General features: G+C 44.7%; 1 protein-coding gene across 18 annotated transcripts; it reads left to right on the top strand.

Annotated features, from left to right (window-relative positions):
- Positions 1 to 1,945: 1,945 nt before the first annotated feature.
- Positions 1,946 to 25,466, top strand: POMK (protein O-mannose kinase). Of its 18 annotated transcripts, none has more exons than XM_045055462.1 (9): positions 1,976 to 2,014; positions 2,806 to 2,901; positions 4,921 to 5,011; positions 5,900 to 6,051; positions 8,850 to 8,918; positions 9,474 to 9,571; positions 9,964 to 10,111; positions 11,020 to 11,322; positions 23,982 to 25,466. In XM_045055462.1, exons 7-9 carry the CDS (start codon positions 10,064 to 10,066, stop codon positions 24,750 to 24,752), a joined length of 1,122 nt encoding a protein of 373 aa, XP_044911397.1. In that variant the 5' UTR covers positions 1,976 to 2,014; positions 2,806 to 2,901; positions 4,921 to 5,011; positions 5,900 to 6,051; positions 8,850 to 8,918; positions 9,474 to 9,571; positions 9,964 to 10,063; the 3' UTR covers positions 24,753 to 25,466. The 18 variants fall into 18 exon arrangements, with proteins under 18 accessions (XP_044911408.1, XP_044911407.1, XP_044911405.1 ...); XM_045055468.1 differs by lacking the exon at positions 1,976 to 2,014 and adding an exon at positions 4,507 to 4,682 and having other exon boundaries at positions 2,131 to 2,901; XM_045055467.1 differs by lacking the exon at positions 1,976 to 2,014 and adding an exon at positions 4,507 to 4,746 and having other exon boundaries at positions 2,131 to 2,901.
- Positions 25,467 to 26,052: the final 586 nt, after the last annotated feature.

Raw genomic sequence — 26,052 nt, 5'->3', positions numbered from 1 at the left:
CTTAGTGCCCTTACCCATTTAGCCTATCCCCCCTCCCACAACCCCTCCAGTACCCCTCAGTTTGTTCTCCATATTTATGAGTCTCTTATGTTTTGTCCCCCTCCCTGTTTTTATATTATTTTTGTTTCCCTTCCATTATTTTCATCTGTTTTGTCTCTTAAAGTCGTCACATGAGTGAAGTCATATGATTTTTGTCTTTCTCTAATTTCACTTAGCATAATACTATCCAGTTCCATACACATAGTTGCAAATAGCAAGATTTCATTCTTTTTGATTGCCGAGTAATACTCCATTGTATATATATATATATCACATCTTCTTTATCCATTCATCCATTGATGGACATTTGGGCTCTTTCCATATGTTGGCTATTGTCGATAGTGCTGCTATAAACATGGGGGTGCATGTGTCCCTTCAAAACAGCACACCTGTAGCCCTTGGATAAATGCCTAGTAGTGCAATTGCTGGGTCTAGGGTTGTTCTATTTTTAGTTTTTTGAGGAACCTCCATAATGTTTTCCAGATTGGCTGCACCAGCTTGCATTCCCAACAATGCTATTTTTTTTTAATGGTTATTTTACTTATTTTGAGAGAGAGAGTGAGAGCACACATGTGGGAGGGACAGAGAGAGAGGGAGAGAGAGAATCCCAAACAGGCTCCACGCTATTAGTGCAGAACCCAACACAGGGTTTGAACCCACAAAATGTGAGATTATGACCCAAGCCAAAGTCAGATGTTTAACCAACTGAGCCACCCAGGCATCCCTACCATTTTAACTGTTTTTAAGTGGTATTATGTACCTTCGTCTTGTGCAACCACCATTACCATTCATCTCCTGAATTTTTTTACCTTCTCAAATTGAAACTCTGTACCCATTATACAGCATCATTTTTAACAGCTGCATAGATATAATCTCTTTCAGAAAGCCCTATTGTTAAATATTTAGGTTTGTTTCTACAGTAAACATTTCTTATCCACAACACTTCATACAGTACATCTTGCACATGTATTCAATTATTTCTGCACGATAAACTCCTAGAAATGGGATTTGCTAGAGCCCTTTATATATAGGAGGAATTGATATGGGTTATACAAATTTACACTAATATATGGCTGTGGGGAAACTTTTAGATTCTGTACATCAACAGTAGGTATTACCATTCTCTTTCCTATTTGCCAATCTGAAAGCAAGTTGCTTCTAGTTATTTTACTTTTCGTTGTTCGGATTCTCAGTACAGGTTCAGTTTTTAACCCGCATCGAATTACACTCTTGATTCTAAACTTGGAAAATATGTCCGTGTAGAAGTAAATAGCACTTCTAGTTTAACCCACAAAAAGTTATATAGTCTAACTTTCAATGTTGAAACTTTTCCATCAGGTACAGATGCCAGTGCGATGCATTGAGACCTTCCAGCTTCCCTCCCCCTTTCCAGACAGTACTGTACACCTCCTTTGGCGTTTGTCAAAGTTCTTGCCTGCCACCCTTTGAATGCGTGAAACTCAGCTTTCCTGCGCAGGCTAAGCCCCTGAGTTTCCCCTCCACCAGTGGTTCTCAACCTTCAGAGTCTTCAGCATCACCCAGAAGCACAGATTGCTGCACCCCACCCGCCGCCAGGTCTGGGATGGAGCCAAGAATTTGCACTTTTAACAATTTCCCTGGAGACGTGAAGCATCTGCTTCTGGTCTGAGGACCACCCTTCGGGACCACCGCTTTGCAATGATCAGGAGCTTTTTGAAGGGTTTAGATCTTATAGCTCCACTCCACTGTACGCAACTCCAGGCTGGGCGTCCAGACTAAAGCAATAATAGGTCAACACATCATTGTCCTCAAGGACTCAGAGAGAAGCCAAGGAGAGGAGACCGGTGGGGCGCACCGGGGCTGGAATCCTGTCTGCGAGGGCCTCCAGGTGCGCGGCGGGAGGCGGACGCCAGGGGGCAGCCTCGCGCTCTCTCTGCCCCCTCTGGTTTCCGGCCGCGCCGGCGCAGGAGGCCGCGTGCCGGAGTGGGGGCCGCAGGTAGGCGCGGCGAGCGGGAGGTGGGGAGACGGGGAGGCGGGCGAGAGAACGCGGGGAAGCCACGGGCCCGGGCGTGGCGTCCCGCTCGGACTCTAGAGAGACATGGGGCTGGGGGGCGGGCAGGCGCGGAGGGCAGAAACGCTTCCTGCGGGGCCTGCCCTTGGCCGGCGGCGGCCGCGGCCCCAGCAGCGAGCGACTACCCTGCGGCCGAAAGTGGCACCTTTACGTGACGGACGCCTCCGCCTGGGTCGGGCTTGGGCTCCCGCTTGCGGGCTCCTGTGCTGCCTGGGGTCTTTCGTGCCGCCACTCCCTGGGGGCGGGGCTCCGTGTTAAGGGTATAGTCCAGTGCCGCCCGGTTTTTAAAGGCCGGCCCAGCCCTTTTGTTAGTAGTCTTGTCTTCTCCATCCTTTACCTTGGCTGTAGCACCTTTAGGTTAAGAAAGCATCCGGAACATTTAAAATAATTATTTTAATGTGCCTCGTGTTCTACCGGCAAACTGAGATTCTATTCTCAATTTTTTGGGGTAACTCCAATTCGTTTTTCCTCTGGTTGAATTCAGTACTCAATCAATTGGTAAAAACTAATTTTGTTCCATTGCCTTCTTTTAAATAAGCTGTGATTGTAGAGCAGTGGTTTCCAGTTTTTTCTGTTACCAGCTTTTTCCTATCAATGTCAGAAATCCTTTGTGTCTAAACATTGCCTAAATTTCTCTTACCCAGCCGGCCCCACAATCTTTATTCCCTAACTTGCAAAACCAGCAGCAACTTTCAGTGTCATTTTGCTTATTTCAGGACAAAATTCCTTCAGCCATACAGCCTATCCACAGCCCTTGGCAGCCTACTCCAGAAATACTCCTTTCAAAGAAAAAAGGCCCATCAGGTGTTGGGGTGAGCTAAAGCTTTCTTTAAGAAATGGGCAGTCTTGGGGCACCTGGGTGACTCAGTCTATTAAGTCAGTCTCTTGATTTTGGCTGGGGTCATGCTCTCTCGGTTCTCGGGTTTGGGCCCCGCATTGGGCTCTGCACGGACAGCAGGAGCCTGCTTAGGATTCTCTCTCTCCCTCTCTCTGCCCCACCCCCCATCTCTCTCTCTCTCTCTCTCTCTCTCTCTCTCTCGCTCGCTCCAAAAAAAAAAAAAAAAAAAAAGTTTAAAAAAATACTAGAATATTTAAAAAAAAAAAAAAAGGAGAGAGATGGATAGGCAGCTTCACAGCATCCACCCTCAACCCCTGCAGTGACCATGCTATGTTCAATTCCTGAACCTTCAACACCTGAAGGTTGAAGGATTTAGGGGAAGAATGTGAGGCTGGAAAACTTGGCTCCTCCATGTACAGTTTAGTGACCTTGGCTAAGTCACTTCACCTCTGACTCAGTTCTCTTATCTGTTAAATGGGAATAGTAACAATTATATATGCCTCACAGAATTAGTGTGAGGTTGACATTGTGTAAAAGTTGAGTTTTTGGATGAGTCTTTTTTTGAGCATTCGGAAGTGGATGTGAGGACTTAGGGATAATTGAAAGACTATTGAAGCATATAACTATCTGCAGGGCCCATAAGAAATGCATTAAATGGTAACTGGGTAATGGTGATCTAAGGTAGATTAGAAAATATGAATCTCTACACAGTTTGTACCTGATGTTGGCACCCTTTGCATGGAAGTGAAGAAAGTGGTATGCCTCCAAAAGAAAAAATATGGTATAAGCTTCAAGCCCTATACAACTGAATCTACTACCAGTGGCGAGGTGGAATCAGTGGAAGGTTGTCGGCAAGGAGGTTTGCGAATTAAAAAGATGGTGAGTTCAAACTGGAGTTGGTGCTGGATGAGAGCATCAGAGGACAGGCACAAGAAGAGATGAAGAGCAGATTTGGTGGGACTGAGAAAGCAAAGAGGAGTCAGTGTGTGAGGCTGTGAAGACAAGGAATCCTGGGTGATCAGGTAGTCAGTGCATTTTTACTGAGTTCTTGGCTATTTTCCAGCTGCTGAGGATACAGGGGTGTGCAAAGCAGGCAGATAGTCCTCCGGGAACTCACAGTTGAGGAAAAAGGAACCCACGTACTGGAGCCTGGACTTCTCAAGAGGGGCGCCTTCAAGGGTGGAGGAAAGCTCAGGGCCTGGAATGTGGGGTGCAAGGAGGGGTCTGGAAAGGGAGACAGGCTGGATCTCAGGGGACCTTATAGGAGTTTGGACTTTATCATGAGGACAGAGAGGACTGTTAGATGGTTTTAAGCAAGGGGTGATCAGATTTGTGCTTTAGAAAGACCGCCCTGTGTATACCAGCAAGAAACTTCTGCACATGCAGGAGTGTGTACAACACTTGCTTTGCTAGTTGTGGAGTTGAATGTGGCAAACTCGAGCTTCATGTGTCTGTGTGGATAAACCTCATAAACTTAATATTGAGCTTTTAAAAGAGCAAGTTGCAAAGGGTATATACAGTACAATACTACTTGTATGAAGCTCATGAAAACATCCATATATTATGTTATTGTTTATAGGCACACTGGTGGTGAAAATAAAAAGCATGTGTGGGAATTATATACGTCAGTGGTTCTTGGACTCGAGCATGCCTCTGAATCACCTGGAAGACTTGTTAAAACACAGATTTCTGGGCTTCACTTCAGCTTCTGATGCAATCGGTCTGGAGTGAGGACTCAAGGACTTACATTTCTAGGTGATGCTGCTGCAGGTCCTGGGACCACAGTTTGAGAACTCTGATGTACATCAACTTGTGGATGGTGATTACTTCTTGGGAGGGAGAAGAATAGGACTGGGAGGGGTCCAAAGAGGCCTCAACTGTATTTCTTTTTAAAAGATCTTCAAAAAAAAAATATGATGCACTGTTACTTGACAAAGCTTGATGGGTGTTCATGATATTATTTTTTAGATTTTTGATGCTTTAAACATTTCAGGAAAGAAAAAATCCTGTTTGCTGTTTGGAAAATGGACTGGAAAAGAGAAAGAAGTGGGAGTCCATGTAGAAAACTGTTGGCAGAAGCCCAGGTAAGAGATACTAGAGGTTTAGACCAGGGTGGCGGTAATAAGAAGGGATTTGAGAGAGGTTTGGGTGATAGAACTGACTGTACGTGGTGACTGGTTGATTTAGAGGTCGGGGAAAGAGGGGACCAAGTCACTTGCTTTGTGACTGGAGCAAGTAGGTGGATTATGTGTCTGACACTGTAAGGGAATCCTGGAGGAGGGGCATGCTGGTGACAAGAAAGAGCTCAGTTATGGACATCCCCAGCCTTGAGGAGCCAGCTGAGTGAAGTGTAGGAGAAAGACCTAGGCTACAGTGGAGACTTGGCAACCAACAGCATCACCATGTCTGTGAATGAGATTACGTGGAGGGAATGTGTAGGATGGAAAGATGGTCTGTGACAGACCCAGAGGAATAGTGTCAGCTAGGGTAGGGCCCAGCCAGCTTCTGCTTGCCACCTGTATTTGTATGACCTGCAAGCTAAGAATGCTTTTTACCTAAAAATGTTGGGGGGAAAGGTCAAGAGAGGAATAATCTTTTGTGACACAACTATATGAAAACTACATGAAATTCAAACTTCATTGTCCATAAATGAAGTTTTATTCAAACACAGCCACACTCATTTGTTTATGTACTGTTGTAGGCTGCTTTTACACCCTGGTGACAGAGTTGAATGGCACGATAGAGAGCTTGTGGCCTCTTATCACTTTACACTGCTGCTTGGTGGGTCATAAGTCATGTGATGCCGTTGTCACTGGATTTCAACTTTTCGCTCCTAAACCTAAATATTTACTGTGTGGCCTTTTATAGAAAAAAGTGCTGATTCTTGACCTAAGGTCTAAGTTAAGACACACTTGGTCATTTTTTGAATGTTGTAAAAGAGAGATGGCAGCCGTTTTATCCATTTCTTTAAGAGCACCTTGTGAGAATCAGGTACTGGTGGAAGAAGCTCAAGAGACTGTGAGGCCTGAGTGGTCAAAGTCGTCATAGTTCCAGTTGAAATCCATGAAGACAGGAGGGGATGGGCCAGGGGGAAAGATGCGGGCCTGGAGTCTTTATGAGAAAGGTAAGCGAACATCCATCAGAACACTGATGGGTGTAGCTGGAAAGACTGAGGGCAAGTTGAGCAGGTGGCATTGTTTCAAGAAAAGAAAGAGATTTGAGGCTGGAGCAATTCAGTAGAGCCGGTGTTTACTGGACACCTCTTAGTGACAACCAGGACATGCAAAGCAGCATTTTTTAAAATTATTATTAATTAGAAAGAACTACACTGGGTGGTAGAAGAGTCCCCTACTTCTAAGATTTTTTTGCTTAGAGGAAGCAGTGTTGCTGTGCTGACCCTTGACATGCAGCCTCATGGGCTGGGTCACTGGAAGAATAAAGTTGTCATTTACTGAGATTCTGACCGCTAGAAACAGCGGATTTGTGGGGAAAGAGCAGACGTTGAGTTTGGGAAGTATTTCTGTTATCTTTTTTTTTTTAATAAATTATTATTTTTTTAATGTTTATTTTTGAGAGAGTGCAAGCAGGGGAGGGGCAGAGAGAGAGGGAGACAGAGGATCTGAAACTGATGTGGGGCTCAATATCATGAACGGAGAGATCATGACCTGAGCTGCAGTCAGACCCTTAACCGACTGAGCTATCCAGGCGCCCCGTTTTGTTATCTTTTTAAGTTGAAATATAATTCATATGCCATAAGTTGTTTTTAATTAATTAATTTATTTTTATTTTTAAATCTTTATTTTTGAAAGAGAGAGCATGAGTGGGGGGAGGGGCAGAGAGAGAAGGAGACGCAGAATCTGAAGCCAACTCCAGGCTCTGAGCCATCAGCACAGAGCCTGACGTGGGGCTCGAACCTATGGACTTGTGAGATCATGACCTGAGCCAAAGTTGGATGCTTAATCGACTGAACCACCCAACCGCCCCTAAAGTTTGCTTTTTAAAGTGTATGGTTCAGTGATTTTTAGTATATTCACAAGGTTTTGCGACCATCACCACTAATTCCACAACATTTTCATCCACAAAAGTAATCCAGTGCCCATTAGCAGCCATTCCCCTTCCCCTCTCACTCAGCCCCTAGCAGTCACTAATCCACTTTCTGTCTCTATGGATGTGCCTGTTCTAGATATTTCATATCAGTAGAATCCTATGATATGTGATCTTTTGTGTCTGCATGTTTCATTTAGGATAAAGTTTTCCAGTTTTATCCATGTTGCAGCATGTATTAGTGCTTGATTTCTTTTTGTGGGTGAATCCTATTCCATGTTTGGATATATCAGATTTTTTGTCCATTTATCATGAGGGACTTTGGGTTATTTCCGCTGTTTGGCTGTTATGAGTAATGCTGCTGTGAACATTCACCTACAAGTGTTGGCATAAACGTATGTTTTCAGTTGTCTTGGGCATATACCGAGCAGCAGATTTGCATGGGGAACTCTATGTTTAACCTTTCGAGGAACTTCCAGACTATTTTCCACAGTGGCTGCCTCATTTTATATTGCCACCATCACTGTAGGAGGGCTCCTATTTTCTCACAGCCTCCTCTGAACTCATTCTTGTCTCTTTGATGACAGCCATTCTAATGGATATGAGGTGGGTCTCATTGTGGTTTTGACTTGCATTTTCCTGAGGACTGTTACAGTTGAGCATCCTTTTGTGTGCCTATTTGCCATCTGATATCTCCTTTGGATAAATGTCTGTTTGAGTCCTTTGCCCGTTTCTAAATTGAGTCATTTATCTTTTTATTGTTGAGCAGAAATACTATTTTTGAATTGTCTGTCAGATGTTTAAGTGATGTCAAGGAGCCAAGGGTGGTGTTCTGAGGAGGCTGGGACTAGGGCTTTACAACTGGGAGCTGTCAGCAGGTGGGGACAGAGAGCCAGAGTCTGGATGAGGTCACAGAGCTTGAGGGAGAGGTCTGTCTGAGCCCTGAGCACTACAGCAGCTTAGAGTCAGAGGCAAAAGGAGCCCCCAGAGTGCACCTTCCTGGGAACCAAATAATAAAGGCATTTCAAGAAGGAGAGAGTGATCAGCCATTCCAGATGCCACCGAGAAGTCAAGAGAAAGAAGAGAAAGGGCTGAGGCCATAGGAATGAACTTGTCAGGTTATTGACCCATTTCAGTGGATGTGACTGTGGAGCAGTGGAACATGGCATCTCAATCACAGGAAAAGAGAGTTATTTTTATAGAATTTTGGGGGTGAGGCGCCTGGGTGGCTCAGTCAGTTAAGCGTCTGAGTTCTGCTCGGGTCATGATCTCACAGTTTGTGAGTTCGAGCCCCGGGTCGGGCTCTGTCCTGACAGCTCGGAGCCTGGAGCCTGCATCGGATTCTGTGTCTCCGTCTCTCTCTGTCCCTCCTCCAATTGTGCTCTGTCTCTATCAAAAATAAATTTTAAAAAATGTAAAAAAAAAAAATTTAGAATTTGGGGGGTGGGTGGAGTTTAGGCAAAATTTAAAGGAAACAATGTTTTGATGGACTCAAAGTTAAGCAGGGCTGCCTGTAAAGATGTCAAGATCTGGTCCGGACTGCAAAGTGGATCCCAGAGTCTGGTTCCTGGGAGACCACAGGGTTCACATAGATGTTGAATGCCTTCTCCAGAAACTGCTCATGTGCAGTTCTGCACCCAGTTGGAAGCAGAGGTGGCTTCTCTGTATCAGAGAGACTTAGCTCCTCCAGGCAAGAGTGGGATGTTTCCCTGTTCTTGGTAGGACTTTGAGTGGCAAAATTTTTGATAGTGTGTGACTTTAGAGAGCAGAGTTTCTCAGTGAGTAAGAAAGCAGTCTTCATTCAAAGAAGGGAGTTGTTGATACTTTATACCTGTAGTGTGTCCTTAGGAGAAATGCTGATTTCTATGAATTTTGCAGTTGGCTTGATCCATGTGTGGTGTCCCAGCTCTATGAATGGCAAGTGGATTTTACTTTCTCCAGGAGAAGGTATGAGAGAGCTGTCCCCTCTCAAGCTTCTGTTCTTAGTGTGAATCCTCAGAGAGGTCTTCTGGCCCGGCATCATCCAGGGAATTTCTTCTGTTAGTCTCTGTCCTTGAAAGCTTATCACAATATCTGAGAAGCTTTTTTGTTTACTTGTTTATTGTCTGCCTTCTCCACTGGCTTCCCCCTAAGGTCCTAGAAGATAAGAACCACATCTGTTTTATTTACTCACAGATTCCCGGTGCCTAGAGTTGAGCTTATGGAAACGGTTTAATACATGTTGAGTGAATGAGAGGGCTGGAATTTAGTGATGGAGTAGAGGAAGTGGATTATTGGAACCAGATGCAGGACTCTGAGCTCACACCAGCTGGCAGGGCTTCACGATGGAAGCCAGGCTGTCGCAGGATTTCCCACGGCTGCCACTCCATCCTGGAGTTCAAGGGCCTGAGGGCCCCTAGAAGGGCCCCTGAAGAAGGTGGACCATTTGAATTATTGCCACTTGTCTATGTGCAGAGTTGAAGTTTTTATTCAGCAAACCTCCTTTTTGGTACTTTGTGACAGAGTATTTTCAAACCAGTGCCTGGGGCCAACCAGAACGCTGAGTGACCCAGGTGTCTGGGTGGAAACCTGAGCTGGGAGAAGGAAGACGCCCGTGGAAGGTAACTGTTCATGTCACAGTCATTTCAGACATAGGAAGCACAGAGTCAATTCTGTCACTAGTGTTCCCCATGCATCCCAGTACTGATTTTTTTTTTAAAGTTTATTTATTTTTGAGAGAGAGACAGACAGACAGAACGTGAGCTGGGGAGGGGCAGAGAGGGAGGGAGACACAGAATCCAAAGCAGGCTCCAGGCTCTGAGCTCTCAACACAGAGCCTGGCATGGGGCCCGAACTCACAAACCATGAGATCATGACCTAAGCTGAAGTTGGACGCTCTACCAACTGAGCCACCCAGGTACCCCTTTCCCAGTACTGATATTAAGCGAGCACACTGTTATGGCCATCTCCTGTGTCAGAGTACTGACATGCTTCTGCTCTGATTCTGAAACAGCTTCTGCCTCAAGCATTCTTGAGTGTCAAGCATCTGATGTCCAGGGTCCTTCCATCCCTCTCCCTTGCCAACCCCTCTGCCATCCAACAACTAGGCGGTAATGCTCCACTGCGGGCCTCACACCGGCTCTGCTGCTAGAGCTGAATTGGTGAGTGTCCAGCCTTCCTGGCAGTTACTTGGTGCAAGGATCACCACCATCATTCCAGCTCGTGTGCTCATCAGCTCTTACCCCGCAGCACTGCCAGAGCCTTTTACCTGGTCTCCCAGCCTCCATCTGTTCCACCCCAAACACATCTTTCACACCTAGCCTTGCTTGTTAAAGACACTAGGGAGCGGGACACCTGGGTGGCTCACTCATTTAAGCATCCGACTCTTGGTTTTGGCTCAGGTCATGATCTTATGGTTTGTGAGTTTGAACCCCATGTCTGGCTCTGCACTGACAGCGTGGAACCTGCTTGGGATTCTCTCTCTCTCCGCCCCTCCCTCGCTCTCTCTCATAAATAAATAAACTTTAATTAAAAAAAAAATCCTTAAAAAAAATTTTAAGGAGCTTTCTAGCACCTTCCAGGGAATATCCCAGCTCCTTAGCTGGGTTCAGGAGACCCTCAGCATCCCGCCCCTACCCCTACCCCTACCCCTACCCCTACCCCTACCCCTACCCCTACCCCATCTCCTCTCTGGCTCCTCTCCTTTGTCCATCTTCTGCCCTGGCCCCGCTAGACTAACAAAAGCAGTTTTCTTTCATTTTACTAATTATTCATTAAATATCTATTTAGTGCAAATTGCCGTGGGAGAAACAAAGACACCTTCCTTTTAGTTGAATCTAGAGTGGATGAACCCAGACGTTAGTTTGTAATAAAAAGACAGTGATCTTGAAAACAGCTGACATTGAGCATTCTGTACCTTCTTTAATCCTCACAAAGATGATAAAGCATGCAAGATCCTTGGGCATAAGAGGCATGAGAGGCTGTGTTGTCCTTAACCCCTTGTCACCCAAACACCTTAATGGACGTAAAAATTGACTGGTATTATTTCTTGTTTCATTTTATAATTCAGGAAATTACAGGGGATAACAGTATGGAAAAGAAAGCCCAGGACAGCAGGAAAGGTGCCCCCCACAGAGCAGTGCCCCCAGCTGTGGGGCTGCTCTTCTCCATGGCCCTCATGAACACACTCCTCTACTTCTGCCTTGATTGGTTTTTCATCTCCCGTCCACGCTCTGCTCCCAGCTCTGCTCACTGTCCCCACGGACACTTCAGAATGGGACAGATGAAAAACTGTTCACCGTGGCTGTCCTGCGAGGAGCTGAGGACCGAAGTGAGGCAGTTGAAGCGTGTTGGAGAAGGAGCTGTGAAGAGAGTGAGTTCTGGGTTACAGCTGAGTGTTATTGGGGTGGTGTTTTGGGATAGCAGCTTGGCACGATGTGTTAAGAGCCATCAAAATACCTTTGGCCCAGTGATCTTGCATCTGGGACTTTATCCAAATAATCCATTGGAAGGAAAAAAGCTAAATGCATAAAGGAGATTTTGCTTTGTTATTTATAGCAATAGAAAACCAGAAATAATAACTGTAAGGGACTAGTTAATTATGGTCCATCCACTTGATAGAATGTTCTGCAGCCATTAAGTGTAGTTAGGAATCTCGTGTGAAAAAAACATGATTAGAAGGAAAAAAATGCAACATGCAAAATTGCACAATACATGATTTTCAACTGCAAAATTAATGTATTTATGTAGGAAATACAGAAATTACAGAAATTGTGCTATAGTGAAGGATTATGAGCAATTTTTTTCATTCTACTTTTCAAACTCTGTCATGGTATTATATTGATGTTTTAAAATTTTTTTCTTTATTTTTTTAAGTTTATTTATTTTGAGAGAGAGAGCAAGAGAGCAGGGGTGGGGCAGAGAGAGAGGGAGAGAAAGATTCCCAAGTGGGCTCCATGCTCATTGTGGAGCCCCACACGGGGCTTGAACTCAAGAACCATGAGATCATGACTTGAGCTGAGATCAAGAGTCAGACACTTAACCAACTGAGCCAGCAAGGTACCCCTAAAGTTTTTTTATTAAAAAAAAATTGTTTTTGTTTGTTTTTAATGTTTATTTATTTTTGAGAGAAAGAGAAAGAGCACGCGCATGAGCGGGGAAGGGGCAGAGAGAGAAGGAGACACAGAATCCAAAGCAGGCTCCAGGCTCTGAGCTCTCAGCACAGAGCTCGACATGGGGCCTGAACTCACAAACTATGAGATCATGACCTGAGCTGAAGTCGGACACAGCCTGCCAGCTGATGTCTGGGGTACATAGGGTTTGGTGGGACTGGGAGGACCGTTGGAGCAGTTTGAATAGAGGGACAAGGTGGTGTGTGTGTGTGTGTGTGTGTGTGTGCGTGCGTGCGTGTGCATGCACACTTTCACATGTGAGTACAGAAGAGACCGAGGTGTGGGCTAGGGTGGAAGATTGGCTAGGTCTTGCAGGGGAGAGATGTCACCGCTTGACAAGGGTGTTAGCAGTGAATGTAGTGAAAAGTCTGTGGATTCTGGTCATGTTTGAAAAGTAGAGCCAGTAGGATTTCCCAGTAGATCAGTTGTGGAGTGTAAGAGAGGGGGACTTTGTGTGCTGTCTCCCTTCTCATCCTGCGTTCTGCTCACACTGGCTCATTCCTGGTCTCCAAACAACCAGGCGTGTTCCGTCTTGTGGCCTCTGCTGGTACCCACCTTTTTTACTGGGACACGTTTTCCTCAAATATCCATACAGCTCACTCTCAGATCATTCTGAACACCCAGAGTAACGAGCCTCTGGCCCTCTTCCCTTGCCCTGCTCTGTCTTCATAGCACATGACAAGGATCTTGGCTCAGGCAACAGGAAGAATAGGGTTACCATTACCTGAAAGGGGAGGGCCGGAAGAACAGAGTTTCTGTGTGCGTGAGGTGAACATGTTAAGGCCCTCTAGATGCCCACGTGGAGACACAGATGGTTGGAAGAACAAGTCTCGCATTTGGGTCAGGGGCAGGGGGTGGGAATATAAATTTGGGATGGTGCTGAAAGGATGTGAAGAAACCACCAGGGAGGGATGTGTGTAGAGAAGAGGACTTACAGCCAGTTGATTTTTGTCTCCTTCAAAGAGGTGACTTTGAGGGGCTGGCTGCCCACTTGTTTCCGTGTTACTGCTCAGACCATTTTTTGTATCTTTTTCAGAATTGCTCTTGGCCTTGAAGGATATATTTCTTGGTAGGTAGCTTTGATGGTGGCAAATCGTTGTTTGAGGACGGATTGGAGTTTAGGGAACCTCTACAAATCATGCCCATCCAAGTATGGGGTTTAATAATAAGGACAGTAACTCTGATTAATGCAGTTTTGTTTATTAAAGTGAAGTATGATGGGGGCACCTGGGTGGCTCAGTCAGTTAAGCATCCAACTCTTTATTTCGGCTCAGGTCGTCATCTCAGTTTGTGGGTTTGAGCCCCGTGTGGGGCTCTGTGCTGACAGCGCAGAGCCTGCTTGGGATTCTCTCTCTCCCTTTCTCTCTGCCCCTCCCCAGCTTGTGTTCTCTCTCTCTCTCTCTCAAAGTAAATAAACATTAAAAAAAAAAATGAGGTATGACTGAAAGGCAGTTACATTGTTTTTGTGTGTCTTTGGCTGAAATTTGCCCTCAGGGCAAAAGTATTTTGTGCGCTGGATGTTAGCTCCATCAGTGAGGAGTCTTGTCTGTCTTGTGCCCTTGAACCCCAGGGTCTTTACGAGTCCCAGCACAGGTCGGCCTTTCACTGCCACCACAGGGGCACTGAATTGAACGCCTCCTTGCACTAATGTGTTTCCCATCGCTGCTACCAGCTCCTTTCCATGTGGGCACCCCTCCTCACTGACACCCCAAGCTGGGAGGCGTAAGCTTCTCAAATAGGAATTTCTGTAACCAGAGTTCTTGCATCGCGCTCGCTGACCTCCTCCTCCTCTCCTAGCACCCTTGCTTCAGTAATTCTTCAGTATCATCAGGACCTCCAGGGTGTTGATCCCATGACAGTTTCACTTTCTGTCTTCACTCCCCTATGTCACCCAGCAGCAGAGCCTCTGTGGCTGTTACCCTCAGTGTCACTCTCATGCAGACTCATGCAACAGCCCCTCCACCTCTCTCTCCGTTGTGCCTGGTGGAAGAGTCCCGAACCCGGTGACCCCAGCTGTGCATCTGCATCTGAGCAGGTGCCCTGGACAAAGTCGCACAGCCTTGGGATTTAATGCATGACCACAAACCTCAGCCGTGCAGTCAGCACAGCCCAGCAGCCCTACTCTGTTCCCTCGGCAACTTTTCCTTCCCCTGCCTCAACTAATGATCTTGCTGCATGAGTTGTTTTGAAAACAGAATCTTCCCAAAGGGAATTTCTTCATCCTCTACCACCAGACCTGTAAGCCCTCCAGCTCAGGTGTTGTGACTTCTCGTGACTTCTCATGACGTCCTTCACTGGAGCTCTCCACTCTTTCCTGCTCCCTCAGTCTTCTCCACTCTGAGGGTCATCCTGGCTGGCCTGCAGACACGCACACTTTGGCAACGGAAATCCCTTTCCCAGATTCCCTGTTTCTCGGAAGCGCCGTGCATGCTCTCCTTCCTCTGTAGCGAAGATGCTAGAGCTCTGGCCCCACTTCTCTTCTTGTCCTCTGCCAGGATGGCTTCCAAACACCCCTTCTCCAGGGAACTGCTCTTATCCCAACACCTGCAAACCCCAGGTTGGACATTTCTCTGTCTTCTCTCGCTTTATTTTTTCTGCAGCCTTTGATCCAGTTGACTCCTCTGTCCTTGCAACCCTGGCTGTCTGTGCTACCACCTCTTCATGGTTTTCCTGCTCTCTCACTGGCCATTCCTAATGACTTCCCTTTGCTGGTTTCTGTTCCCTGTCTTGCCCCCTGGTTCTCAATCAGAAGCGATTTTGCTCCTCCAGGGGACATTAGGCAACAGGTAGAGACACGTTTGTGGTTGTCACATCCTGGGAGGAAGGGGGAGTGGTGCTCCTGGCATCCAGTGGGTAGAGGCCAGGGAGGCTGCTAAACTTTCCACAACGCACAGGACAGCCTCACCCTAACAAATAATTAATTACCTGGCCCAACTGTCTGTAGTGCTGAGGTTAACAAACATCGTTCCTCTTAGTTGCTTCCTGGATCCTCTTCTTTTGCCTTCTTTAGATATAGTCTTAAGTGATTGAATCTAGTGCCATTGCTTAAAGACATTTTGTGTTCTTGGGACTCCCAAATTTTTATCTCTAGCCTGTAGCTCTCCCTAAGCCACATTTGTATATCCAACTACTTACTTATTTGATATCTCTGCTTGGTGGTCTGTTGAGCATCTAAGTGTCCTGAGGATGGAACTCTTGATAATTTCCCTTCTGAGTCCCGCTCTCCCAGCCTCCCCTGTGTAGGTCAACACCACCACTTCCTTCCCACCTCCTTGCCGGAGCCCAAACCTGGAAGTCATCTTGGATCCTCTCCATCACTCCCCCTCAACTAAGCCAAGAGCAAGTTCCATCAGTTATATTTTCAAAACAGGCCCCAAACTTGTTTGATGATCTCCCTGGCCCCTGACCCATTCTAGCTGTCACCATTAGTTGTTGCCTTGGCCCGACCTGCTTTTGCCGGTCATGATGCCCCAAGCATACTTGTCTTCCTTTTTTTGAGAAAGAGAGTGATGCAAGTGAGTGAGGAGCAGAGAGAGAGAATCCCATGAGGGGCAGAGAGAGAGAGAGGGAGAGAGAAGCAGGGCTCACCTGAAGTGGGGCTTGTGTTTTGCCCGAAGTGGTGCTGTTGTTCACCCCACGCGGGGCTCAAGCTCACCCAGAGTGGGGCTCCACTGTGTGCCTAACGACTGAGCCACCCAGGTGGCAGGCATAGTTGTCTTCTAAACGCAGCTCAGATCATGCTACACTTGCAGGGCTTCCCTTTCCCCTTAGGGGGAAAAGCTGCACCTCTTACCACAATCTGCCACCTTCTTCCTCATCTGGACCCAGCTCATCTCCTAAACTCACCCCAGATGGGTCCCTCACGCTGCCTTACAGTCACCTTTGCCCTTTCTTTTGTCCCTTGATCAAACATGCCCTTTCTCATCTCAGGGCCTCTGCAGTGCCTTCCTCTACGTCAGACACAGTGAGCTCCCCCTCCATCATCCAGTTCTCAGCTTCTGGGTCACACAGGGGTCACTTCTCAAGAGGGGTTCCCAACACCCGTCTTCAACCCCCCCTCCCCCCCATTACTCATCTGGCTTCCATTTTGTTGTCTCGTAAACGTAAGCTCCCTGCGGGCATGAAGGTGTGTCCTCTGCCTCTAGCGCAGGGCTTGCTTTATAGAACACATTTTAGGAGCTAGAAGACAAAGGCTCTTTAGCTGATTCCTCATAAAATAAAACACTGGTTTAGCTTTGATGGTTTCCTCAATATACAGACATGCAGCCAACCCCGTCTTTCCCCAGACTGTGTTTTTGGTTTGTGTTTGGGATTGCCTGGAGCAGTGTGCAGCTTTGCCCCTGAAAGGCAGATTGACTTGTTGCTGTTTCTTCTCTGATTTTCTTTAATTGTAAAAGCAGTACATTCAAATATTCAGAAGGAGGTGAAACACAAAGTAAATTTCCCTTCTACCTCTTGGATTCCCCATCTCTGATCTTATTCTCTGGAGAGAACAGTGAGAGATTCATCTCTTTTAGATTTTTTTTTTTTTTTTGGTAAATTTTATTTCATGTGTATTTTTTAAGTTTTTACTTTTTATTAAAATTTTTTTTAATTTTTATTTGAGAGAGAAAGAGAGCGCCCAGAAGCAGGGGAGAGAGGCAGAGGGAGGGAGAGACAGAGACAGAGAGAGATCTCAAGAGAGAGAATCGCAAACAGGCTCCACGCACAGTGCAGAGCCCAACTTGGAGCTTGATCCTATGACCCTGGGATCATGATCTGAGCTGAAATCAAGAGTTGGACACAGGCCCCCCTTCAATTAAGTTTTTAATTTTAATTCTAGTACAGTTACCATACTATCCCTTTTAGATTTTTTTTTTTTAACTTACGAGAGAAAGAAAACATGAGTTGTGGAGAGGGGGCAGAGAGAGAGAGAGAGAGAGAGAGAGAATCTTAAGCAGGCTTCATGATGAACACAGAGCCTGACATGGGGCTCGATCCTACAACCTGAGGGCATGACCTGAGCCAAAATCAAGAGTCGGACACTCAACCAACTGAGCCACCCAGGCACCTCTCCCTTCTAGATTTTTATTTATTTGTTTGCTTATTTTTAAATAAATTTTAAGACATATTTTATTTTTGAGAGAGAGTGTGCAAGTGTGCTCTATGAAGGGCAGAGGGAGAGACAGAGAATCTCCAGCAGGCTCCCTGCTGTTAGCACAGAGCCCTGGGCAGGGCTTGAACTCACGAACCATGAGATCATGACCTGAACTGAAATCAAGAATCGAGTGTTTAACCAACTGAGCCATCCAGTGCCTGCATTTTTGATTTTTAAACCCAAGATTACATTAAAGGAATGAGATACATACTCTGTCAGCCATATCAAAGACAGAAACACCCACATCTTAAGGGCCTGTGCATTTTCTGAAACAGATTTGGTGCAACAGTACTCGTGAGAGAGAATAAAGATTACAGTGGAACCAATTCTTCCAGAAGGCAGAAGGTCCTGCCATATTGCTGTGGATAACGAAAGCATGATTCAGGTCACACCCTGTTTTGAACAGGGGTGAGCAGAAGGTGGTATAACCTCATGTGTCATTCCATGTGCCCAGCCCATGATGTTGACTTTATGAGATCACAGATCACTGTTAGAGTCTTTACAGCTGCATGTTTTTCCTTTAAAATTAAAATATAGTACAGGGATGCCTGGGTGACTCGGTTAAGTGTCCAATGCTTGATTTCAGCTCAGGTCATGATCTCATGGGTTCTGACAGCATAGAGCCTGCTTGGGATTCTGTCTCTCTTACTCTCTCTCTCTGCTCCTCCCTGACTCATTCTCTCTTTCAAAATAAATTTTAAAAATATAATACATTAAAAAGCCATAAAATTTGGGTTGGATCCTTTTAGAAGAAAGAATTTGATTCTCTTAAAATTACTCTGTAGTCCTCTAGTTTTCTGTAACATTTAGAAGGATATTATGTGATCTATTTTTAATACTTCAGGCTGAAAAACAGATGTTACATGAATTGTATACTTAAAAGTATGAAATAACAGTGTCCACTTCTCAGTCCCTTTTGCAGGGTCCACCTCCTCATCCCCCTTAACCTTGGATCCTTCTTCCTCTATGTTCAGTCCCTGAATGACTTCATCCAGCCTCTTACATTTATCTGCACAAAGACCTCTGCCCTGAACTCTTTAGATTTTTCTATACAGCTGCCTACCCCACATCCATCTCCACTTGGATGTTAGAAAGGCTTCTCACATTGACTGTGTCCCAGACCATCCCCCCAGCCTGCTTTTCCTTTATTCTTCCCCAATGTGGTTAATGACAACTCCGTTAGCCCAGTTGCTCAGGACACACACCTGGGAAGAAGCATCCTTCACATGTTTCTTTCTCTCACATCCATGTTTAGTCCATCAGCAAGTTCTATTGTCTCTGCACTCAGAAAAGATCCAGAATTTGGCCAGTCTTCAGACTTCTCTGCCTGTCTCCCTCCCCCCATTCAAGCCACCATCATCTTGTACCTGGATTATTTCAGTAGCCTCTCAAGTGGGCTCTGTGCTTCCACACTTGTCCCTCTCTCAGCCCTTCACAACCAGAATACTGCCATTAAATTCTAAGTAGCATCTCTCCTCTGCTCAGAATTCTCCAATGGCTCTCTTTCTCATTTAAGTAAAAGCCAGAATCCTTTCACCAAGTTAAGGGTTTTATGAGGTCTGCACCCTTTTTCAACCTTATTCCTACTCCGTTCCCCTTTGCTTATTCCTCTCCAGCCACTCTGGCCTTGCTGATATGGCAGCCTGTGGGCATGCTGCCACCCCAGGGCTTTTGCCTTTGCTGTTCTTTCTGTCTGGGCCATGGTTACCCCAGATAGCACATGGCTCATGCCTCTACCTCCTTCAGGTTCTTGCTCAAATGTCACCCCAGTGAGAGCTTCTCTAACCCTATTTAAAATTGAAAACCCTTCCCTGCTTAATTTTTCTTCAGAGCACATTTTACCCTCCAGTATACTTTATACATGTCCTGTTTATTTTCTTTATTATCTGCCTCCTACATTAGAATGTGAATTTCATAGAGGCAGGGATTTATATCAGTTTTTTTATTAACCCAAATATTTGTTAAATTTACGAAGACACAATAGTTATTTTTTTTACTACAAAAGACCGCATAAAGTAAACTAATTATTTTCTAAAATTTATCCTTTACATTTGTAATAAAGGATCACAAGAGCTCCTAGAAATTAATAAGCACAAAACAACCCCATAGAAAATTGGATATAGGACAATGAACATACTTTCTGCAGAAGACCTACAGAAATGTCAACAATGATTAAAAAGTGCTCAGTCTCATTAGTAATCAGGGAGATATAAATTGGGACAGTAAAATGTTTTTCATTTTTCAGATTGGTACATGTTAGCAAGATTGATAATATCTAGCGTGATTAAGGCTGTAGAACCTAAGATTCACTCATACATAACAAGAGTGCCTGCTGGCACAGACTTTGGAGGGTCGTGTTGGCCATCCATATTCCTCATTCAGTCACCTGTCTACTTACCCAGCTTATAGAAATGCTTGAGACATGCACAGAGTTATGAATATAGGGCTATTTATTGTAGAATTGTTGTTAATAAGAAAAAAAGGGAAATAATTTAAATGCCCATCAAGTCTTTAAAATAGATCACGTAAAACCATGTTAAAGATTATAGAGCTGCATGGAAGAAGGAACTAATTCATCTGACTACATCCATTACAGATTTCATGAGTCTTTATTATATTACACTTTAGTTTTAAAGAAATGATCATCTGAAAAATCTCACTGAAAATACACTAGCATAGGTAGTGTACCCATACTGTGAAATATTGTGCAGCTTTAAAAAGAATGACCTTTAGGGGAACCTGGGTGGCTCTGTCAGATAAGTGTCTGACTTTGGTTCAGGTCATGATTTCATGGTTTGTGAGTTTGAGCCCCATGTTGGGCTCTGTGCTAACAGCTCAGAGTCTGGAGCCTACTTCATCATCTGTGTCTCTCTCTTTTCTCTGTCCCTCCCCTTCTCATGCTCTGTCCCTCTCTCTCTCTCAGAAGTAAACATTAAAAAAAAAATGACCTTTAGAAAGAATATATATACAGGAAAGTGTAAGGTATTAGTTATGTGAAAAAAAAAACAAGTTGCAATATGACATGTATGTTATACTCTTATTTTATGTCACTGTAAACTCAAATGCTATTTATAAAGTATGCATTAACACGTATACACACATAAAGGAATGGCTGTGAGGTTACCAACCAACCAGTTAACAAGTTTCCTTTGGGTGAGTAAAAGTAGGGGAAGGAAATCTCCTTCTGTTTTTGAATTTTTACCAAGAAGAGTATTCTTGATTAATTTTATAATTTAAAAAAAAGGTAAAACTGCTCTCTCTAAATAAGAGAATTTTAGAAAGTGTAATAAAGCAACTCAATTAGATATTGCTAAGAAATGATTTTTTTTATATAAAATTTTTTTAGTGTTTATTTATTTTTGAGAGAGAGAAACAGCACAAAGGGGGGAACAGGCAGAGAGAAAGAGAGGGAGACGCAGAATCTGAAGCAGGCTCCAGGCTCCAAGCTGTCAGCACAGAGTCTGACACAGGGCTCCAACCCATGAACTTCAAGATTATGACCTAGGCCGAAGTCGGCAGTCAACCGAGTGAGCCACCCAGGCGCCCTGCTAAGAAATGATTCTTAAACAATCCCTGACCTGCGGATATTTAACTTGGAAGGTTTCAGATATTTGTGAGTGATTCCAAAGACTTTCATTTATCTGAGGCACAAAAATTCAATGTAAACAAGGGTTTAGGAGGAAGTCATAAGGCCTGTGGTTGAGCTTCTTCCAAGATTTATTTATTTACTTATTTAATGTTTATTTTTGAGAGAGAGAGAGAGAGAGAGCATGAGCAGGGTAGGGGCAGAGAGAGAGGGAGACACAGAATCCAAAGCAGGCTCCAGGCTCTGAACTGTCAGCACAGAGCCCATTGTGGGGCTCAAACTCATGAACCGTGAGATCATGACCTGAGCTGAAGTTGGACACTCAACTGACTGAGCCACCCAAGCACCCTACCATTTATTATTGAATAATGTATGAATAAATTGTAGCAGCTTCCCTAAAGTGATCACTGTTTTTATGTGAAAAATGAGCCTAAGATACCAAGGCGTCTGCTGGAGTTGGTGGTCACCATGAGGAGATAGGTCTAAGGAACTGAAGGCCCTCAACAAAAAATAAGATTTTTATATTGGAGTCAAGTGTCGAGTTCAGTGTTGATGCAGGTCTATGGAGAGAATGTGTTCCATGTCAAAAAATATATATACGAATAAAACATATATATGAATAAATATATGTATTCATGAAACTTTTAGTGAATTTAGCAGCCAAAGCAAAATGGCTTTTGAAAAATTCAAATATAGTTAACATACGGTGTTATACTAGTTTTCGGTATACAAGTAAAATGGCTTTTTTTTTTTTTTCAACATTTATTTATTTTTGGGACAGAGAGAGACAGAGCATGAATGGGGAGGGGCAGAGAGAGAGGGAGACACAGAATTGGAAACAGGCTCCAGGCTCTGAGCCATCAGCCCAGAGCCTGACGCGGGGCTCAAACTCACAGACCACGAGATCGTGACCTGGCTGAAGTCGGACGCTTAACCGACTGCGCCACCCAGGCGCCCCTAAAATGGCTTTTTAATAGAAATTATGATCCAGGGGCACCTGGGTGCCTCAGTCGGTTAAGTGTCCAGCTGTGGCTCAGGGCATGATCTTGTAGTTTGCAGGTTCCAGCCTGGCATCAGGCTCTCTGCTGTCAGCATAGAGCCCACTTCGGATCTTCTGTCCCTCTCTTTCTCTGCTTCTTCCCCATTCAACACTGTCTTTCTTTCCCAGAAATAAATGAACATTAAAAAAAAAAAAAAAACTGTGGGGGCATCTGGGTAACTCAGTCGGTTAAGCGTCCAACTTCAGCTCAGGTCATGATCTCGTGGTCTGTTGAGTTCGAGCCCTGTGTTGGGCTCTGTGCTGACAGCTTGGAGCCTGGAGCCTGCTTTGGATTCTGTGTCTCCCTCCCCCTCTTCCCTTCCCCCACACACTCTCTGTTCTCTCTCTGTCTCTCAGAGATGAATAAATGTTAAAAATAATAATAAGAAGAAGAAATAATAAAAATTGTGATCCATAGTAAAATTTCTCAATTTTGAGTTTTTGAAAAGGTCTTGAAAGATTTCTTTTTATTTATTTATTTTTTAAGTTTTATTTATTTTGAGAGAGAGAGAGAATCCCAGGTAGGTTCTGTGCTGTCAGTGCAGAGCCCGATGCGGGCTTGAACTCTCAAACCGTGAGATCATTACCTGTGCTGAAATCAATAGTAGGGTGCTTAACTGACTGAGCCACCCAGGCGCCCTGAAAGATTTCTCTGTAAATATTAAGGGTCAACTGTCGGTACCTGGGTTTTTCCATTAATGAACCTCTCTTTTCAGATCCCAAAGAAATCTTCACAGGTTTCTAACTCACCTCCATTTGATATATTTTTGAGTTCTTTTTAAAAATGTTGTTAAATATGAAAGTCATGTATATTCATTCTAGAAAAGTTGGAAAATACTGTGACTCATAAAGGAAAAAAATCGCCCAGGATCTTAGCATGTGAAGAGAACTGAAACAGCCTATTTCCTTTGATTTCCATGTAATTTTTACTTGTTCTATGCAGTTAGAACAACATAAATGAAATTTTGTATCCTTTTTCATTTGTGACATTACTTTTATCTGTGAAAACTCTCTCAATATGTGCATTTTGCTGACCCCATCGTCTTCTTTTGAGTGGTCTACCATTACTGAACTACTCCCCATTTTTTGATGGACGGATAAGTTCCAGTTTATGCTTTTATAAGTAGTGCCAGATTTTTATTCCTAGAGATTTGTTCTATCTCAGATTACTTCCTTAGATAGATTTTAGATTTGATGTTAAAGGCACTTGATAAATCATGCTCCAGATTGGTTTCGAAAACCGTAAGCTTTGTTTTAAAGAGTAAGTAGAAGCACAGAGAAACAGCCCGCTAGCAGCAGAAGCAGCCTGGGGCAGCCATCTCCCCACTTCTGAGCCCGTTTTCTCTTGTGCAGGCTTCTGCCTTCCCTTTGGGGATTTAAGCAGAAGATCAGAGGTTCTTAATGACAGTACTTCCCACAAGCCTTTCCTGGCTAATAAAATGGAGAACCGAGGCTTCCTGTGCAGTTGTTCCCCTGTTGGCCACACCAGGATGGGCAGCTCTAGTGTCTGCGTGTGTTTCAGCTTCTGCTGTTACAGTTGAAGTAACACAAAACCACACGCCACGTAAAATTGTTTTCCTTACCTAAAACTGTTTCTGTGGTTTGCTATACTACCTTGAAAAATGAACAAGTAATATTGTGATGCGTGAGGTGCTGGCCAGGTGGACTCCCCACTTTTCCAGTCTTCTCCCCTGGTCCTGCCCATCCTCAGCCCTTTCTGCTGCAGGAATTTGGACCTGGTCATTTTGCCACTCCATGCCTTTATACAGCAGCCCCCTCTTCTGGGAGTGCACTTCCCATTCTCCACATCCACCCTGCAAGCCGCAGTCATCCTTCAGCCCAACTCCCAGGAACCTTCCAACACCCTCTCCAGATGGCCCTCAGCACCCTAAGCAGAGTCCCTCCTGGGCCTGCCCTAGGCCTTCTGCACTGGGTGCCTGTGTTTGCTTAGCAGTGAGTCTTTGTGACCAGGCTGAGAGCCACTCTAGGACTGGGTTTGTCTGCCTAGTTTCTACCTTCTCTGCACCTGTGGGGTTTGTTTCCTGCTCACTAACACAGGTGACGGTTTCAGGTTTGATTGTCTCTGGCTTGGTTTCAGGTCTTTCTGTCTGAGTGGAAGGAACGCAAAGTCGCGCTCTCACGGCTCACCAGTCTGGAGATGAAAGATGATTTCCTGCATGGGCTGCGGATGCTGAAAACCCTGCAGAGTAAACATGTTGTCACCTTGCTTGGATACTGTGAGGAGGACAACACTATTCTTACCGAATATCACCCCTTAGGTTCCTTGAGCAATCTGGAAGAAACGCTCAACCTTTCCAAGTACCACGGTGTGAACACGTGGCAGCACAGGCTGCAGCTGGCCATGAATTACGTGGCCATCATCCACTACCTGCACCACAGCCCCCTGGGTACCCTGGTCATGTGCGATTCCAGTGACCTGCCCAAGACCTTGTCCCAGTATCTGCTGACGAGCAACTTCAGCATTGTGGTAAACGACCTGGATGCCTTGCCCCTGGTGAACCACAGCTCAAGGACGTTTGTGAAGTGTGGCCACAGGGAGCTTCACGGGGACTTTGTGGCTCCAGAGCAGCTGTGGCCCTATGGAGAAGACATGCCTTTTGACGATGATCTCATGCCGTCATATGATGAGAAGATTGACATCTGGAAGATTCCAGATGTCTCTAGTTTCCTTTTGGGGCACGTTGAAGGAAGTGATATGGTCCGATTTCATTTGTTTGATATTCACAAGGCGTGTAAGAGCCAGACTCCTGCAGAAAGACCCACTGCTCGGGAAATTCTAGACACTTATGAGAAGGTTTTGAATCTGCTCAGAGAAACTGTGATGTCCCAGACAAGAGAAATGCTATGAAAACCATTCAGTCAGTGAAGAATGGGTTTCAAAGAATAAATGGAATCATTATAGCAATTCTTACTCTAATGGTGAGTTTTTTGCTGTTCAGTGTGTGGTTCTTCCTCTGTATCCACATCCACATGCATGTGTGAGCGTTGCTTATCCCCTGGTGGGACCTGGGCAGATGCCTCACCTTCTCACACTGATCACTCCTGCTGAACTTGAGAAGCAGTGGATCTAGCCATATCTGAAGGAGGTAACAAAAATGTCACCACATAGGGGCTTCACCTGCCCTAATTACTGAATTTGTAAACTTGTAAGAAACATATAAAGAAAAGATCCGTAAATGGCAGGATATGAAAGAAATGTACAGTGGTTTTCCAAAGAAGTTTTTTTCCTCATTTTTTTAGATAATAGTCAACATTACCAGGGTCATGGGAGTATTTGTGGCCTGTCAACATCACATGGTGTTGATGAGGCCACCTTTACTGTTTTAAATGATTGTTTAAATGTTTAATGAATGTGAAGCTCTTGTGCCATCCTCTTTCCAAAAATCTAAAGGAGAACTATGATAGGTTGCTCTTTGAAATTTTGAATGGACAAGGAATATTTAGAACAGCAAGTATGAGGGAAATTGTATTTATGTTACTGCCTTGGATGGTGTTTGTGAAATTCCTATTTACCTTCCAGCTAGGTTTTCTGTGTCCAAAATAAATTATTGTGAACAGTTTACATCAACAGTGTCACTCATTACTGGAAAGTGTCAAATCCTTCCACTTGAGTTGCATGATGGAATCCTTTAGAAAGTTCTTTATTCGTCACTGTCATCTTCCTTTGTAGGGGATAATGGATTTGGTGTGTATTAATCATCACTAATAAGATGGTTAAAGCTGACATTGAGGGACAAAGATGCCCTGCAGCAGATGCTGCTTTCCCTTGAACTTGAGCAGGTGTCAGGATCACTAGACTCACAGGAAGCTGTGTCTCACCCTAGAGTCTCTGATTCAGTAGGTCTGGGGCAGAGTCTGAGACTCTGCATTTCTAACTGGTTCCCAGATGATACTGGTGCTGCTGGTCTTGGGACTACATTTTGAGAACCACTGCCCTTAATTGTTAGGGAGGGCACCACAGCAGTAGGATAGGGTAGTAAAGTCAGTATTATGTCCTGTTCTACCACCTGTGGGGCTCAGTGGGTCATGTGCTTGATCAGAGAATGTGCTTGCGTAGAAGATTTTACTGTCACTTTTTGTTATGAAGACTCTGCCACAACCAACTAGAATGGCTGTGATCGAGAGGATGGACAATAACAAGTGTCGAC

This window comes from Felis catus, chromosome B1, assembly GCF_018350175.1.
Source record: "Felis catus isolate Fca126 chromosome B1, F.catus_Fca126_mat1.0, whole genome shotgun sequence".
Taxonomy (NCBI): domain Eukaryota; kingdom Metazoa; phylum Chordata; class Mammalia; order Carnivora; family Felidae; genus Felis; species Felis catus.
The sequence above is the reverse complement of the archived record's forward strand: the minus strand, read 5'-3'. Positions and strand labels throughout refer to the sequence as shown.